The 18,294-nt window shown below is 45.0% G+C and overlaps 1 protein-coding gene across 1 annotated transcript in view; it reads right to left on the bottom strand.

Moving 5' to 3' along the window:
• Window positions 1-448: 448 nt before the first annotated feature.
• LOC146201217 (uncharacterized) overlaps window positions 449-18,294 on the bottom strand; it is a 77,516-nt gene continuing 59,670 nt past the window's right edge. Inside the window, exon 4 of the mRNA XM_084592503.1 lies at window positions 449-2,680. Within this exon, the coding sequence (XP_084448629.1) occupies window positions 449-2,680 (2,232 nt within the window). The remainder of the gene's footprint in view (window positions 2,681-18,294) is intronic.

The raw sequence follows: 18,294 nt of genomic DNA, 5'->3' as shown, positions 1-18,294 counted from the left end.
AATTCCTCCGATCGTACGGCGGTGGCGCAACTGATGGGGCGAGTCGCCGTCATAAATGAAAACAAAGTGATACTGTGGACAAATAAAACAGTAGTGTGTTATGAGACGTTAGTCGTAGTGAGGCTGAAAAGCATGAGAAGGCGATGCGAACGGGCCAAATAACGCTACGCGTTGAACTCGAAGCTTGAACTTCCTACAATTTTTTCACTGTTATGTGGTGCTGCTTGTTGCCCATAGCATTTGATTACACACCCCAGGGGGTCCCGATACAGTTCTTGACCTTGGGACCTGCTTTTGAGTACTGGGTATTGTAATTTGTTTGTGTAATCAATAAAATACAATATTCAAAAAACAACAAAAAAAGCCAGGTTCCTTTATTGAGACTCAATCAGCAAGCGGGCGAAGAGATGCTTGTAAACAAAAGAACAATGGGTGGAAAGGTGAGGGCTTAGTAGAAACTGCACTTGACCGCCGGGTTCATGTTGGTGCCTGGGCCACAGCCGAACACCGTCTCAAAATCCGGGTCGTTCATCAGCGCAGCGTTCAGTCTACGCCTCGGGGCTTCGTCACAAGCGCTGCTCGCAGAGGCGGCCACCGGCTGGCACAGGTTTAACGCGTGATATACGTAAAAAAGCTGATTCGTCGAGATGCCTTCGGCGTTTTGAAACCGGTAATCTGTGCGGTGCCTGCTTCGAGACATGATGTACATCCTGTATAGTTTGAGCACCGGCGCTACGGCAGCACTTTCGGTGATGTCGTGCAAGATAGCCAGCTCTCGCCTGTGGGCAGCCGCCTCGCCGGCGACGCCCAAAGGGTCGCAGGCGTCGGGGGGCCGCTGGGCGCTGAAGCAGTGCTTGCGTGCTTGGTAGCTCTGGCGCGCAGCCGGAGACCACCAGGAGGCGCTGCCGTCGAGAAGTGTCAGCAAGAGGCATTGCACAAGGCGGGCTCCGATGCGCGGAATCTGGAAGAGGAGGAAAAACTGCGTCGCACGGCCAGTCACGTTCAAAAGCGTGACGGGGAAGTAAACGTTATTCAGCTCGCTGTCCACAGAGCACTCCGTGTCGAAAACGCTGCCTTCCCAGAGGTCGTTCTTGTCAAAATGGTCAAGCAACGATGCGCGAAAGGCATACTGGCGCAAAGCTTGGTACGACTCCAAGGCACGGCCAGGCTTGACTTCGGGCAAGTCAGCGAAAAAGTCGCGCACAATTTGTGTGTTGCTCATCCAGTGCGGGAAAAAAGCATGAATCTGTGTCTCAGTGAGTTTTTTTAACAGCTGCGACTTAGTTGAGACGTCTAGCCATGAGGTCTTGGCTATAGCTGTCATCAGCTCGTGCTTGAGGTCATCGATGATGTTCCGGACAGAAACATTCTCGAGTGTAGCTTTGAATTTCGTGTACGCAAGATAGTGAACAGCACGTGGAAGAGCTTGTTCAAGAGCGTTGAGGCAGGCAACGTCACGATTCTGTGCGCTCCACAAACTAGGCGAGACAAAGGGTCTGATATGGTCCAGCAAGACGTAGCCGAGGTAGTTCAATGTGACGTGTGGGGGCGTTATCCGCACGGCTTCGACTAGGTTGCTGATGTAATCCGCAGACTGCAAAAGCAGGACGGGCTCTCCAGAGACATTCTCCAGCGCGTCTCCTAAGGCACCTAACACAAAGGGCTGGAATAAGCTCAGGTCGCCGATGCTTCTAACTTGCTCTTCACTGCCTTTGTTAGAAACGCTTTCCGTTAGGTGAAGGATATAGTGAATGAACTCAAAAACTTCATCGGACAGACCTCGAGGTACCGTGGCGTTAACGAGTTTCATCCCCTCGTGAAGCCCATGTGAACGTTCACTTACAGAATGATTATTCTTGAAGTCGTCAAGACTTCCGAAAGCACTTGATTTATCCAAGACCACTACAGCGTCTGACGTGCGAGAGACTTTCGTCAGACGAATGTTAAGCAGTGTCGGTATGCCGAACTTCCTAAGAAGCTTGGCTGAAGCGTTCCAGACACTGTAAACAGTGTTGTTCCCGTCAGTCTCGTATGGCCACCCGGAGAGACCAGTGGAGTCCAGCGCGGCATCCAGAGGCCCTGTTTTTAGCGAACGCAACGTGTCGACGTCCATGCACTCTGCCCACAGCTGCCGCGCTGCCGCGACGGGGCTGTCCACGAAGCGTCGTTCGTCACGTAGTACTTTGATGACCGCGTGCTGAACGTCGCTGACGATGGCGGCATCGGCGGCACGGAAGTCCGGCTTGACCGTAGCCACGGAGCACGCGAAACTGTAGAAGTCTATGCACGGATTTACTGACCAGTTGAGGTTACCTGCGATGAACGCACCTTCCCTACGGCACTCGGGAGTCCTGCATAGACCGAAGGGCTCCTGCGCGCCGTCGCTTCTGTTGCCGTGGATGTTGAAGCTGTGTAGGAAGTACTTGTACCACGGACTGTTCATGGTGGTGTTAAAATCGTCCGAGTCTGCGAGCAAAGACATGTAGCGCCGCCGGCCGTACACGCTGAGAATGGCCAGCGCACCTATGATGGTGGCCAGGAGCATGAGGAAGGCGACGATGATGTGCACTTGGTAGCCGGTCTTGCGGTTCTCTCGGTTCACCTCGCACCGGGCCTGCTCGGCCATCCAACGGTCGTACGTCCGGCACGTCTGCCCAAGGGCCAACTTGCTTGACTTTGCCTGCATCATCACCAAAGCCCCATTAAGCCTTCAGAGCCCGTGAAAACGTACAGGCCTCCTAGTAGAATATAAATGGGACATGGAATGAACGACTGCTCGATGATGATGACAAGAACAATTCTTCTTCTTTTCTAACATGTTTCCGCATCGGCGCAGAATAACTGAAATATTACTTTCACCTTTGGTAGAGAAATATCGGTAACGCTTGCTCTTTGCTAGTAATAATAATAATAATAATAATAATAATAATAATAATAATAATAATAATAATAATAATAATAATATTAATAATAATAATAATAATAATAATAATAATAATAATAATAATAATAATAATCACTCAATCGATCTTTGTTTAATGTGCGCAGGAACAATTATGTGGTCTTCATGCTGCAGCACAAAAAAAAAGACAATTCACACACAAGTTTTACACACACAGATAGAACACAAAAGAAGAAACAAATGACACATGAAATGAAACTGAGACGAAAAGTGTCGCGGAAAGAAAGCAATCAATGAGTAGCATCACTTATATACACAGCGAGAGAATTGTAGAGCACACATGATGAAAAAAAAAGAAACAATAGATAGATAGAGAGAAAAAAAAAAAGCAAATAACTGACATTGATCATAGTAATAAAGAATATGCATAAAATAAACAACCATTCCAGGCACATGTGCGTGGTACTTAAAACACAGGCTAGAAATACAGGGACATACAATAAAAATATAGAATTGAACGCGGGACAGTAATATTTGAAAATAAAGTTTAAAGTTAAAATATAAATAAGAAACGGATAAAAAGCAGTACAAGATACTTTAAACAGCGCTGAACAGGAGAAAAAGCAAAACTTGAAGTAAATTAAATACAATACTTAGGCTAGAAAGTGTAAGTTATATGTGATAAATACAGTTTGGAGTACAAAGCTACGAACGTCCAATATAAATGAAGAGAGCGAGTTTTGGAAGATGTCAAGATGAAGACAAAAAGAGTTAAATAACATCTGCATTCTGTCAAAAGGGGAATGGGAATGAAGAAACGGAGAAACTTGAAATGGTCTGAATTCCTCATGCTCTTTCGCGGAACGCGCAGAAGAATGTACTCTAAGAGCTGAGGGTACATAATGCGGCCATGAAGGAGCTTGTATAGAAATATTGTATCTACTCTGACAGGACGACAGTTAAGAGAAGGGAGATTCAGTGGGGTACTCTTGGTGGAGCGAGAGGAGGAAGTTGAGCAAGGAAAGCGATATCGAAATATCCGTAAATATGTTTGCTGTACTCTGTCAACCTTGTTCCAGTTCGATTTACAAGTGCCACTCCAAACAACCGACGCGTACTCCAAAAGCGGGGCATATGGACAGGTACAGCTTTAGGAATGGAAGTGGAGTACGAAACTCTCTCGAAATTCTGCAGACGAATCCGAGTGTCCGCATAGCCCGCTGAGCAATGCATTTAGTATGAGAGGTGAAGCTGAGGGTGCGGTAAAACAGTACACCAAGGTCATTAATTTCGTCAACCCTGTCCAACAACACAGAATTCACAGAATAGTGGTAGAGAAAGCTGTGCATTTTACGAGTAAATGAGACAACCCTAGTTTTGGAAGAATTGAGGGTAAGTCGATTCTTCGCACGCAAATCAGAAAAAGCAGATATGTGCAATTGCAACAACTTTTCGAATTAGCTTTGCATAATCTACTGTCCTTCCATCTCAAACATGTCATCATACCGAATCAACATGGCTTCATATCGGGTCGCTCTACTTCAACCAACCTAGTCACGTTCATGACATATGCCTCTGCAGCAGTCCTTCAGAGAGGTCAGGTTGGCGCTGTGTACTGTAATTTGAGCAAAGCTTTCAACGTTGTTACTCACTCATTACTTCTCGAAAAGCTTCAGTTCTCTGGTTTCGAAGCCTCAACCGTACCCCTCCTACGTAACTATCTCCTTGATCGCTCCTGCTTTGTCAGTGTCAATGGACAGACTTCCTTCGTTTATCCTGCAACCAGTGGAGTTCCTCAAGGTTCTGTATAAGACCCGCTTCTCTTCTCCGTTTTTATTAATGACGTTTCCTCCATCATCAAGAACTCCTCGTGTCTTTTTTATGCCGATGATATAAAAATATTCACGGTCATACATTCTTTTCAAGATTGCTTGTTGTTGCAATCGCACATATCTGCTTTTTCTGATTTTTGTGCGAAGAATCGACTTACCCTCAATTCTTCCAAAACTAGGGTTGTCTCATTTACTCGTAAAACGCACAGCTTTCTCTACCATTATTCTGTGAATTCTGTGCTGTTGGACAGGGTTGACGAAATTAATGACCTTGGTGTACTTTTTTACCGCACCCTCAGCTTCACCTCTCATACTAAATGCATTGCTCAGCGGGCTATGCGGACACTAGGATTCGTCTGCAGACTTTCGAGAGAGTTTCGTACTCCACTTCCATTCCTAAAGCTGTACCTGTCCATATACCCCGCTTTTGGAGTACGCGTCGGTTGTTTGGAGTGGCACTTGTAAATCGAACTGTAACAAGGTTGACAGAATACAGCGTACAGCGCCAACCTGACCTCTCTGAAGGGCTGCTGCAGAGGCATATGTCATAAACGTGACTAGGTTGGTTGAAGTAGAGCGACCCGATATGAAGCCATGTTGATTCGGTATGATGACATGTTTGAGATGGAAGGACAGTAGATTATGCAAAGCTAATTCGAAAAGCTTAAAGGTTGCACATAGAAGAGAAATCGGACGATAATTAGAAACATGAGATTTGTTTTCTGACTTGAAGACCTGAAACACACGTGCTATTTTCCACACGCGAGGAAAGACAGCATTTTTCAAACAGTTATTAAATATAGCAGTCAGTACTGGTACAAAGATACAATTGAAGACTTATTATGGCGGCTGGAACGCCATCAGGTCCAGGAGACAAAGATGGTCTCAGATGCTTAAGACTCGCAGTTATTAACTTCTCGTCAAAGAGAAAAGAATTATATGGTGCACCAGATGGGAGGCATACGGAATCGCAGTGTGGAGGTTCGTATACGGAGGAAAAATGTTGGGCAAAACTGTGGGCAACATAAGCTGATACTAGAATTCGATTTAATGGAACGCTTGCGAACGCACCGCCAGACCTGGCTAGGGCGATTAGTGGCACTCCTCTCTAAAGACTCAATAGTCATGGTCCCGCTTGTATAAGCGTTTGCAAAGAGAACGCAAGCGGCGGTGAACCCCGGGGCGTTTCGCTTAACGATGGGCCTGTTCTTTAAGTTTTAACGCCGTTCTCAATTCTCTGGGAAGTCAGAAAGGAAACTTCCTACGAGTAGGAGTATGAAGAGGTATGTACTGATGCATACCATCAAGTACTATTTCAATGAAGCGACTGACTTGTCCGTCGGCATCACTATAATGTCATTTAAAAGGGGCCAGTCGACAGAAAAGAAGAAATTGAAGAGACCGACATAGTCACCACGTGCATACACGAAACAGGGCGAATTCCCCGCCCGATCTGAATTAGTAGAGGGTGAGGCAGAGACAGAACTAATCACAAGAAGTGGAGGGTGAAATTTGTCACAGCCAGTAAGCGGTATGTCGGAACTCGAGACGCGAACGCTTTCTATATTCGATAGACAGATATCGAGAATATTACCACAGCAGTTTTCAATGAAATTGTGTTTCTACAAAGAGTTAAAGGCTACAAAATCAAGTAGCATGCTACATTTACTCAATATATAATGATTATTGTGAGAAGAAGTAAATGAATTCCAGTTGATGCCTGGAGTATTAAAATGGCCTAAAATGAGAAGTTTGTGTTTGCTATGACGAATATTGAGAGCAGAACATCATCATAGGCTCGTGGAGAATGTAGAAATCTGCAAGTAAACGCTTTTCATGTCGATTTAAAGTGAGCTCAAGCCACACACATTCTTCTACAGTTTCCAGATCGGAACGTCGAACACACTATAGAGAACTGTCAATAGCAATGAGCACTTCCCCTCCTCTGTGTTTGGGTCCAGTTTCAGAGCGGTCGCTTCTAAAAACAAAGTAATTATTAGGAAAGAAATCACTGGAAGGGATATCGCTTGACAGCCAGGTTTCGGTAACTACAACAGCGGTGTAACAACTGGCCAAAACGCTAGAAAAGAATTCAGATCGTTTAGTCCGAAGAAATCGGGCGTTTTGATAACAGATGTCCAAATTAGGGGCCACTGCAATTCAGTTCGGAGGAATGAAGCATGTCGTCGTGAAGCTTCCCACGAAAGTCAGTGTAAATTCAGCCCACCGGAGACATCGAAGGCTCGACAAGCTTACTGTAGGATTCTTCATCAACTTCGATATGGAAGGACGAGTAGGAGTCGTACCTTGTTTTCAGCTGCCGGCAGGAAATGGGGGTAACATACATTGACTTTAGATGGTTAGTAAGGTCTACCGATGTTGTTTCGGGACTGAGCTTAGAGACGAAAATAGCCTTCAGACGCTTCTTTTGGTGATTGGAAACGTTCAGGATAGATGAGCTCGATGCGCCAGTGATGGCTGGACTTCGGTGCTTCTTCATTGCACTAGGTGGGTTAACCGCACGAGGCGGAGCAGAGGCAGAAGATGAACAGGTAAAATCGCCGGGAGTCATCCCTCGATGAAGAGCGGCGGAGTAGTTTGCAGCCGGCTGCTCCTCGCGGGTAGGATTGCATACGGAAACGACGAGAAGACGCTCGACGAGAGGACGCTCACACTGCGAAGCAGCCCGCCGCACAAACTCCTGGCGTAGGCCGCGAACATCGGCACGTAGAGAGGCAATAACCCCGGCTTGTTGTACGAAAGCCCGCGAGTTCTCCTTACGAAGGCGCTCGTTCTCCTCCCGTAAGGGGGAAAGCCGGTCGGGTGGCTGGACAGGAGCGGGGCGATGGGAGAAAGGAACGTAGCTGCCGGCGCCCCTCCGTCGCTAAGCCTAGCACCGTCAGACGACGATGACGCACACAAATTGCACACGAATGGCCGAGAGCCGGACTTCAAGAGTTGCAGCTCATCATCCGCCCAAGTGACGCACTTCGTGTGAACGCGTTTCGCACAGTCGGCACAGCGTGAAAACTGCTGCTTGCCAAAAAAAGGGCGAGAGCACAGTGCGTCCTTGATAATAATAATAATAATAATAATAATAATAATAATAATAATAATAATAATAATAATAATAATAATAATAATAATAATAATAATATAATAATAATAATAATAATAATAATAAATTGGAATCAAACACATTTTTATTCACTTCTATAATAATTGATTAGCCAGTAGGTTCAGTAAGCCTACGATACCGAATGCAATAAATAAGTGCTTGATATTTGTTCTTCTTCTTCATATCGAAGTGCCTATATGGAGGTTTTTCAGCACTAATGCAAAGAGTATTGCTGCTCGGCGGCACCGTGTCAGTGTGAAAACGTTATCCTGGAACAAATGCACGTTCTTGGGGGAGTCACACAGACATGATCTTGAAAAAAAAAAAAACATTAGGAGAAGTCTAGCGAGCTGGACACATGTATCGCGCGAATGCATTTGGAAAGGCAGGCACGCAAGTGAAACGAAGACACCATCAACGCTGCAGAGCCGAGGTTTTCATGAACTGAGGCAGGCCATCTCGAAACTATAGGTAACAGAAGATTCGGTGATGTTTGTGATGTTCCCTTGAGCAGGATAACCTCCCCAGTAAGCGGATGGCGTGATGGTGTGCCATTCATAGAATAAAGAACACCCCTTGCAGGCTTCGCAGTTGGAGAGCAAGGATGCTACCGGTGCCGGTTCCATTCAGAGATGAAGCAAGGGAGGAAAATATGGACCACTTCAGTCCCGGCTAACTCGAGGAACCTCCTTTCACCTGAAGGCACAGGTGTAGGCGCGGAGAGGAAAATCTCTGTGTTCTCCTTCTCTGTATTGTCTACACCTTTTGAACTCTCGATCGCAGTGCCGCCTACACTCCGCGACCGCTGCACTCCCGCATGTCGTTGGCTTCGTTTTAATGGTTTGTGTTTTTCGTGAGCTCCGCCAGCCATTTTGCCGACGTTGACTTTGCGTCGCGGGTTAATTTTTCATGTAGTTTTTTTTCGTGCTCATATGTCATCATGTCAATGCAACCACAGTTACGACGGTGTTCGGTTTTATGTCGTGACCGTTGAAATCCGCCCCAATCGCCTGAGGCCGGCCCTGCTTGGTTTCGCTTCCGCGGCTTGCATGAACCGTTGAGCACCTTGAATCCCTTGCCTGCCGACTAATTACAGTCGAGGGTATCCTTGCCAGCTTTATGTGCGATAGGGCTCCATCACGACCCCTATGTTTGAGAATGAACGTTGGAGCGTGCCTTTTTTGATTACCGAAGGGCAGTGTTAATTTCGCAGTGCACCACCTCAACTTGGTCTTTTCGGAAACGTGTTCGGATAAGACTACACCGACAGAGTGATCAACACACAGAAAGGCCGGTATATCTTGGGAGGCAGCTGACCGATGCGAGTATACACTCAGTGACCTTCCACCCGTGATGTATGCATGTTGATTTTTCAAGAATGACGTGCCAGTTTTAAAGTAAAGGTTCAGTTCACGTGCATATTTTCAACAAAATGCATGCAAATATTTAGTCGTTTATTTGCGCACTTTCTTTCTGGTGTGGTGAATTGAGTGTTCACAAGGCCGCATGCAATGGTCGCATATGCGCGCGAGCTCTCGGCAGCTCCCTTTATGGCGTGTTTTCGCTTACTTTGTCATCGCTGCCGTAACTGGTCAAACTTGACGTGCACAGTGTTTCACGTTCAGCGGGACCAACACGCAGCAGCAATGGCAAAGTAGGCGAAAACGTGCATTAAAGCCAGCTCGCTAGAGCGCGTGTGCACGCACCGTAGTGCTACCGACGGAAAGCAAGCCTTGCATCGCTTGGTTTTACCCGCTCCGAACGTCCTCTCCCTTCGCACCCCAATGGTTAAGTCCATGGTTCGGCCTCCAGACTACAGGGCGCAAGTGAGGGAGGACGGAGCGCTAGGGTGGTAACCCGTGGTCCCTGCACTAGGCACGATCACTGAGGCGATCGTTATTAATCGAAAGAATTTCTTGGCTATGTTCACAGATTTCTGTCCTCAGAGCGCATCCGCAAAATCGTGTCCGCAGCAGTTGTAATTCAGGAATGGTAGAGGTTAATGAGTGGTGTCAATCGATAGAGGGTGACGTAATGTTGTATTCGAAGAAATAATTAGGCCAATAGGTTAATTAGGTAAATAATTAGAGGCACAAATGTCAAAGCAAAGGCGAGAATGGTCTCATTGGCCAATGGTTTGGCTCCACATTTGAATGTATCAAATACTAAAGTAGTTAATTAAATCAGTCAATTAAGGTGACGTCAAGGATGCGATGTCACGAAATCTGAAGTCTAGCCAAAAAGGGCATAGGAAGGGATTGGCGCGCAATTTGAAAGTACCAAAAACTAAAATGGGTAAACAAGCAGAGAGAAGCAACCAACAGCAGCATCCGTGCTTCCGCAATACTCCAATGCAGATTATGCAGTGCTCTGTAATTTTTGGATCGCAGCAAAGGAGACAAACAAGTTGGTATTCATCTTGAGATAACGAAGGCGCTACACACACAAACGCAGACCTTGTGTATCGCTTTTGTTATCTCAAAACGATGCATCGCACAGTGTAATCAATACGTGAGACCGCTGAGAGAGCCCTTGCCAGGTGGGGCTAGGTTATCTACGCAAACTTGATAACCTGATCCTCACAAACAGCTCACTGCCGCCCATTGATTTTCCTTGTAACCACTCAATTGCGTTAAAAGACCACCAATGGTTGTTTTGCCGACAACTGTATAATCTATCATAAAGTTCATAATACGAGAGACCAGGCTATACTACACAATTATCAAGCGAAGATTGCAGCCTCTGAGATTGGTAAATTGCACTAATTACACAAAAATAAGTTGCAACGACCGCAACATGCATAAGCACAACCCTTTTACTTCATAGGTGGGAACGCTGTCGAAAGGAACAAATATAAATATTCAGGAATAATTATTACATCGGATATAAGGTCGAATTAGCATATATTCAAAGTTGTGAAAAGGGCCGGGCGTGAGGAAACTTGGTTACAAGGGGGACGCTGCGAGTGTGTTCCCGCGAGGTGAAATCACTAACATATAAAATTTTAACCACGCCTATTACCAAATATGCGTCGATCGTCTGGGGCCCCTCCACCCCAGGCAACATTAGCGAAATAGAATCTGCTCAAAAGAAAGCTTCCAGGCTTGTATACTGTTCTTATAGTTGGAATACTATCGCCAGTGCTCCTGTGAAAAATGCATGATTCGAAATTTTAGAAAGGCGGCTCAAAAATGATCGATTAAAGTACATGTGATTGCTGCACATCGACTAACTCGACATGCGCAAACTCTTGTACATACAGCAAACGTGCGGGGGGACCATCCGATCGTATCGAAGTGAAAAATAATAATAAATAAATATTCCTGCCATAATACCGTTCGCTGACTCGTTATTTCCGTAGGCTATACGTGAGTCGATTCGGCTACCAGTCGGCGCTTTTAAATGCCAAATTGTTGAATCTTTCATAAAATCCCATAGGTCGAAATTTTAAGTGTCCTAAACAGTGCTACGGCACTATGAGCGTCTAATAGGTTTTTTTATAATCATCATCAGCTGGACTATAGCTACTACAGGACGAATGCCTCACCCATTTTCCACCCATTAACCCGGTCCTATGCTAGCTGCATCGATTTGACCCATGCGAGATTCTTAACCGCGTCCACTCAGCTAATTTTTTGTCGCCCCCTGCTACGCTTTCCTTCCCTTGGAATCCAATTGGTTACTCTTAGAGACCGTCGGTTATTCTCTCTTCGTATTACATGTCTTGCCCATGCCCATTTCTCCTTCTTAATTTCGACTAGAATGTCAGTAAAGAATTATTTTTCGGACCCACTTTGCACGTTTTCTACCTCTTAACGTTACACCTACCATTGTTCGTTCCATGGCCCTCTGCGTTGTCTTCAACTTAAATAAAAGGCTCGTCGTTAACCTTTTGTTTCAGCCCCACAAATCAGTACCGGTAGAATGCAACTGTTCTACACTTCCTACGTATTTTACTAGCCCGCCGGGGTGGCGCAGTAGTTAGGGCGCTAGACTACTGTGCCCAAGGATGCGGAATCGAATCCCGGCCTCGGTGGCCGCTTTTCGATGGAGGCGAAAAGCAAGGCGCTCGTGTGCTATGCGATATCAGTGCACGTTAAAGAACCCTAGGTGGTCAAAATTTCTGGAGTCCTCCACTACGGCATCTCACATAGCCTGAGTCGCTTTGGGACGTTAAACCCCACTAATAGAAACCAAACTATTTTAAACTGCTGTTCCTTTCCCAAGCTGTCCAACATTACCTTAGTCTTCTGCCTTTCTGCTGCTCCTGTCATTAACCACTGGTGGCAAATGGTCCCTTCAGTTACTCAACAAGGCAATGTCATCAGCGAATCAAAGATTGCTGAGGTATCCTTCATCGACCTTGATGCCTAACTGCTCCAATTCCATATCTTTGAATACGTCCTCTAAGCAAGTTGAAAATAGCACTGGGGAGGTCGTGTCTTCTTACCTAAAATCTTTTTAATTTGAATTTTATAAATTTCTTTAGGCATAACTATCGTTGCGGAGCAGCCACTACAGATATCTTCTGGTAATTTCACATATGGCACACCTACACCCTGATCTCGCAACTGCCTGACTGCTGAGGTTTCGACCGAGTCAAATATTCTTTCTCGTATTTAATCAATGAACACTATGTATAGGGACTGGTTACATTCCGAGCATTTTTTCATTACCTCAATGATAGTGTGCATGTGATCGATGATAGAGCACCTTTTCCGAAATAGTGCTTGATTATTTTGTTTATGAAAGTGTAAGGTTGTCCTGATACTATTAGCGATTGCCTTAGTAAATATCTTGTACGTAACGGATAGTAAGCTTATTGGTCTGTCATTTTTGCAAGTCCTTAGCGTCCACTTTCTTATGAATTAAAATAATGTTAGCGTTCTTTCATGATTCCGGTTTATTCAACGTCATTAGACATTGCGTATACAGACAGGACAGTTTTTCTACCACGATAACCCCTCCGTCCTTCAAATATGCAGTTATACCTGAACCTCCCCAGCTGCTTTCCCCCTTTTCATAGCTTTTCATACCTTCGTTACTGGCGGAAAGTCTGATTGATCTTCATTACAGCCAATCTCATTTTTGTCCCGAATGCTTTGGCTACTGTAGAGGTCCGTATAGAGCTCTTCGACTACCTTGATTATCTCGTCCGTGTTAGTAATGACATTGTCCCCCTTGTCCCTCACTGCATACGTATGATTTTGCCTATGCCTAATTTTCTCTTCACCGCTTTCAGGCAATGACCGTTCTTCAGAGCATGCTAATGTTTCCTCATGTTATACTTCCTTATGTCGGCCACCTTGCGCTAATTGATTAGCTTTGATATCTCTGCTAGTTTTATTCCGTCTGTTGGGTTGTACTTTTATACTTTGGCGTTTCTAATCGAATCTTTCATCTTCTTAGATAGTTCACCAGTATCATTTCTAACAATTCTACCGCCCACTCCTACTGCGCAGTCAGTAATCAAAACTGAAATTCTTGTTCATTGCTTCTAGGGTAATGTCGGCTTCCTCGGTTAGCACTGAATATATATTCTGCAGCAAGAGCTTGAATTATTCTACTTTTCTCCTTACCGCTAATTCGTTGATGGACTTCTTCCTCAATAATTTGTTGCGTTCCCTCTGCAAATCAAGCCTAGTTGGACACCTTACCATCCTGTGGTCAGTGGTCTCTATATCAAAATTTTGCGCTTACCTCTATATCCTGCACGGTTAGAACACAATATGAAGTCAACTTCATTTTTAGTCTACCCGTTAGGTCTTTCTTATGCCTACTTCGCGTTCTTCTGTTTGGTAAAGAATGTATTCATGATTCGTAAGTTAATGCGTTGTGCAAACTCAACTATTACCTCCCCCCTGCTATTGCTTAATATAATGCCATAGTTGTCCTCTCCCTAGTCTCCAGCTTGCCTTCTGCCTACCTTGGCATTGAAATCGTCCATCAGTACAGTATACTGTGTTTTTACTTTCCCCAATCGTATAACATAATCTTATAACAGTTTTGTTTTCCGCGAGTGCATTTTCTCAGTTGTCCATCTGGATTTGTGGAAGCGGGCTTGTGGTGCCTTGATGTGTTTTTCGCATGTATTACTTGTGTTTGTGTTTCATGTTTCCCACTCCTGCTTACGACGTAATCTTAGCGCTGTGTGAAAAATAAATAGCAGCATCAGCCACTACAGTTTTTCAGACGATCTGCTACCACCACAATCTGGCAACTGGGGACACGGCGGAAAGTACTACTTGCGTTATGCCGATTACAAAGCTGACCATCGAGGTCCTTGTTTTCTTTATCTGCGCGGTCTTAATAACCACTTCGCAGCTATGCGGCGGGCATACAAGGTAGGGAAGGAGGGAAGAAAGGAAGGAAGTTCATTTCAAAACAGCGAAAAGACAAAACACGAAGAGAAGCAAAGAGGACGCGGCTTTAAAAGTTTTAATATAAGCGATTACCAACTCGCCCAGTCATCAATCTTGTGGAAGGAAGGAAAAAAGGAGAGAGGGAAGTAAGGAAGGAAGAAGAAAAAGGAATGAAGGAAGGAAGGAGGGAGGTAGAAAGGAGGGAAAGAGGAAGGGTTGGAGGGAAGGAAGGAATAAAAAACCGAACTAACTTACATAGAATTATTTCTATTTACTGAAGAACCCATATAGAGGGTTTACAAAAGTACGTCTGGCAACCGTGAGCGGCACCCTGATCCCGCGCTGGCCGCCATATTTTGTTCGCTCCATCCGTTCGCTTCGTGTCCGTCCGTCAGCGCTCGCCGTTCTGTTCACGCTTTTCACGTTTTAACCTAGTGTGCTGCTCTTGGACCTCTGCTCGGTCCCTGGCGGTTTCTGTTAGAGACGCCTAGAAGCGTATTTTGACAGCCGAGACGTGGCGGGGCCCACCGGCTGCGCTGCCGAGCGCAGTTACAAATTGCTCTACGAGTCGTGCATGCCCCCCCCCCCCCCCCCGCCCCCCTTGGCAATCCGCAGCGTCATCCCTATCCAGGTACAGTATCCAGAGTTCTGTAATGTGGATTTTTTTTTTGTCTGTGCGCCTTTGCAGTTTACTTAAATGCCTATGAGAGATCATCGCGAGTTTGTTTGCTTGGTTTGCGCAATCACCGTCGCTCACCCCACTGGAAGATACTTGGTTGGTGAAATGAGCGAAGATGCATTTTATTTTATGATAAAAGGATCATGCGTAATTTGACATAAGTTGGACTGGCGCTTAGCACTTTCCTTCCCATGCCGTCGACGCAGTAGTTGGCATTAGTCTCAGAAATAATCGGGGGCTGCGTAAAAAAAAAAAGTGCCATGGTAATTTGTGCTTCCAGTGATTGAATATTGATTGGTGTGCGATAGGCGATGACGAGTTAATAAAATCTTTGTAACTAATTGATCAATTAATGAAATAAAGAAACGAAAAAAAAGGAAAAATTGGAAAGTAAGGGTTTAAAGGTGTGAGAAAAAACCAGTGCTTGGTGATGCTAAAGAAGAAAATTTAGAATGTGTAATTATTAATTGAAATAATTGAAGAATGTGTTCAAAAGTGTCAAATTGCTCAGAATGGAAAGCCGATTGTTGCTGACGCATGCGTATTGGTGTATAAAAATATAAAACGTCAAATAAAATAAAAATAAATAAAGAAATGATAGAAATATAACATAACATACATAACAACATATAACATACTACACTTGTGTGTAGTATGTTACTTTTGATGAATTCATATTTCGCTGCATTGTATTCTTTTCGCCCCTCCTGCTAGGGCCCAGTTAGGCCTGCAGTATTTGGTAAATAAAATAAATAAATGAATAAAAGAACTAAAACATAACACGCGAAGGAAAAAACATCGTGCGTGTGTGTGTATGAGAGAGAGACACTATCGCGTTATACCTTTAACGGCGGAGCTTAAGTGACCCCCTAATTTTTCTATAACGATATGATATAGTATAAATCTGATTTTATGAACACAGCCAGTTGCACAAAGCACAAACACTTCGCAGTAATGCGAGTTGACTTTTCAAATTTGTTTTCGTTTCAGCCGAGTTCCTCCTCCCCCGAGTTCCTCGAAGCTTCCAATGTCAGCGCTTTCATATGAGATTACGGCTTCAAATGTTTACTTTCTGACAGAGGGAATAAACAAGAAATCGACATATTTAAAAATTCCAGTGAATTTCAGGTAGCTGTGAATTAGCGAACCATCGGGTGACTCGAAAAAACACAAAAGTGAAGCGCACGCTTCGTTATTTTATCGGCCGCGCTGGCAGGATAAAACCTGAGCTGCGCGCTCTGGACGTGGACCGGTCGAAACGGGCTGTACGTGAGCATGTTACACAACACACTAGTGGGATGTCATCTTTTCCTGCTTTTCTAGACGCCGCGGGTTTGGCAGCCGCTTGCTTTTGCAGCGTGAAACACGCACCTCGGGCGCACTAGACAACCGTATTGCTCTCTGCACCAAGCACCACCATTTCGTACGACTGTAAAAAGTAGTTTCAGTAATCATGCCCGTGTCTTAAATGAAATACACAATGGTAAATGTAACCTACGTACAAAATGTTTCAAAGAACGTATTTGCACAATAGCATTCATTACACATCCACTGCTCCTTCTCCCGTGTCCTCCATCGAAGCATAAGCCTATCCTTCAAGTTCACAAGGCTCCATAGCGCGCAAAACAACCTTGCTGTCTTAGGTGATAGCACATTCTATGAGCTAGCTCCCAGTCAGAGGGACGTGCAGTAATGCTTGACATGATGGAAGTGACCCTTGTAAAGCCGATTAGGACTGCAAACGAACGGTCGCATACAAGCGTATACCTTGATTCCGTGCGCGTCTATGACGGTGCGCTGGCTGCAGAAGGACACGCAACAACATGCTGGCATCATTCCGAATAGAGCTTGAAGCTAACAGCGACTGCTGTGATGTTAAAAAATGAAACAATCGCTTGTGAGCATTCCAGTGCACCTTTCGGTGCATGCACGGGTTCTACGAAGGCGCACGTTGACAGCGTACTCGATGGGAGGCGCGGGCGGACTGAGCAAAACATGGCCGCCGCGCACAGTTTTTGTTTCTTTCCCTAGATGGCGCTAACTTTTGTAAAGCCTCTATTACAGGATCCTCCTCACACCTTGAAGAAGTACTTGCTGTAGGGCTAGTTGGTTCATACTGGCAAATGGAACGGCGCAATGGACACGAACACAGGAAAAGAAGAGGGATAGAAAGAGCGTCTACTACCAACTGAGTTTATTGCAGAAGACACCACCTATTATACGCTAGTGTACATCAGATATTAAACATTGCAAAAAAATGTAGATCTATATATAAAACGTTGCAACAAAACCCACATATGAGATGCGTACGGCAGCCAAAACAAGGCAAAAAGAACCCAAATCGCTAAAAAATGGCTCAATGTCAGGAACCCAGAACATGGTATCCAAAAACCAGATAAAATGCTGTTCTCAGTATCTACACGTGACCGTCTAAAAAGTCCAGTTCCTGGTCGCTGAGCTTTATCGACGATGTGCTTATGCAGGTGGGCCCCGCTTTCTGTATATGACACGCCTCAATTATTTTGTAAGAAAGAAGATGATACAGCGCCGACACTAAGGACGATGAAGACGCCGATCAGCTGCCGCCGCGCGCACTGAGAACTCGGACTGTATTGTTCGAACGAGATTGTGCTTCGCTCTACGATCGTCTTTTGTCACTGGTCGCCGTCTCCAGTCCTTCGAATAACCCCCAATAAACCCCACTTCAATACATATATATATATATAGATATGTTTTGAAGTGGGGTTTATATATATATATATATATATATATATATATATATATATATATATATATAAATATATATATATATATATATATATATATATATATATATATATATACATATATGTATATATATATACCACAAGTCCTCGTCTGTCTCCGCCGAACGTTTTCGTCGATAAAGGGGCCACTCTCTCCGTCATTAGCGAAAGTTTTTGCTGCTCGCTTCATAAAGTCACAACCCCGCCTTCTGGACTTTCTCTTCGCACCGCCAGCACCGATTCCGTTCATCCGTCTGCTGCTTGCACAGCGCGTGTAGTTATCGCGAACGTCTTATACGTTGTCGAGTTTTAGTGCTTGCGTCATGCTCGCATGACTTAATTCTTGGCTGGGATTTCCTTTCCCGCCACAATGCTGTTATTGACTGCGCCCGCGCCCACTTCGCCTTCTTTGTGCTCTGTGATGCGGTTCTTGACCATTCGCAGTCTTTTTCTTGCGCCAAACTTGTTGTCGCCGACGACACCGACATTCCACCCAACTGTGCTGTGATCGTTCCCGTGTGTGTACCGTTTTCCTTAGACGCGACTGTTCTTTTTGCGCCTTCTCGCCATAAACTCTTTCTTCCCTTTGCTATGATCGATATTAACCGCGGCGCCGCTGACATTGTTGTTGCGAAT

This window comes from Amblyomma maculatum, chromosome 2, assembly GCF_055883805.1.
Source record: "Amblyomma maculatum isolate TAMU_Amacu chromosome 2, ASM5588380v1, whole genome shotgun sequence".
Taxonomy (NCBI): Eukaryota; Metazoa; Arthropoda; class Arachnida; order Ixodida; family Ixodidae; genus Amblyomma; species Amblyomma maculatum.
This window is presented reverse-complemented; position numbering and strand designations above follow the sequence as displayed.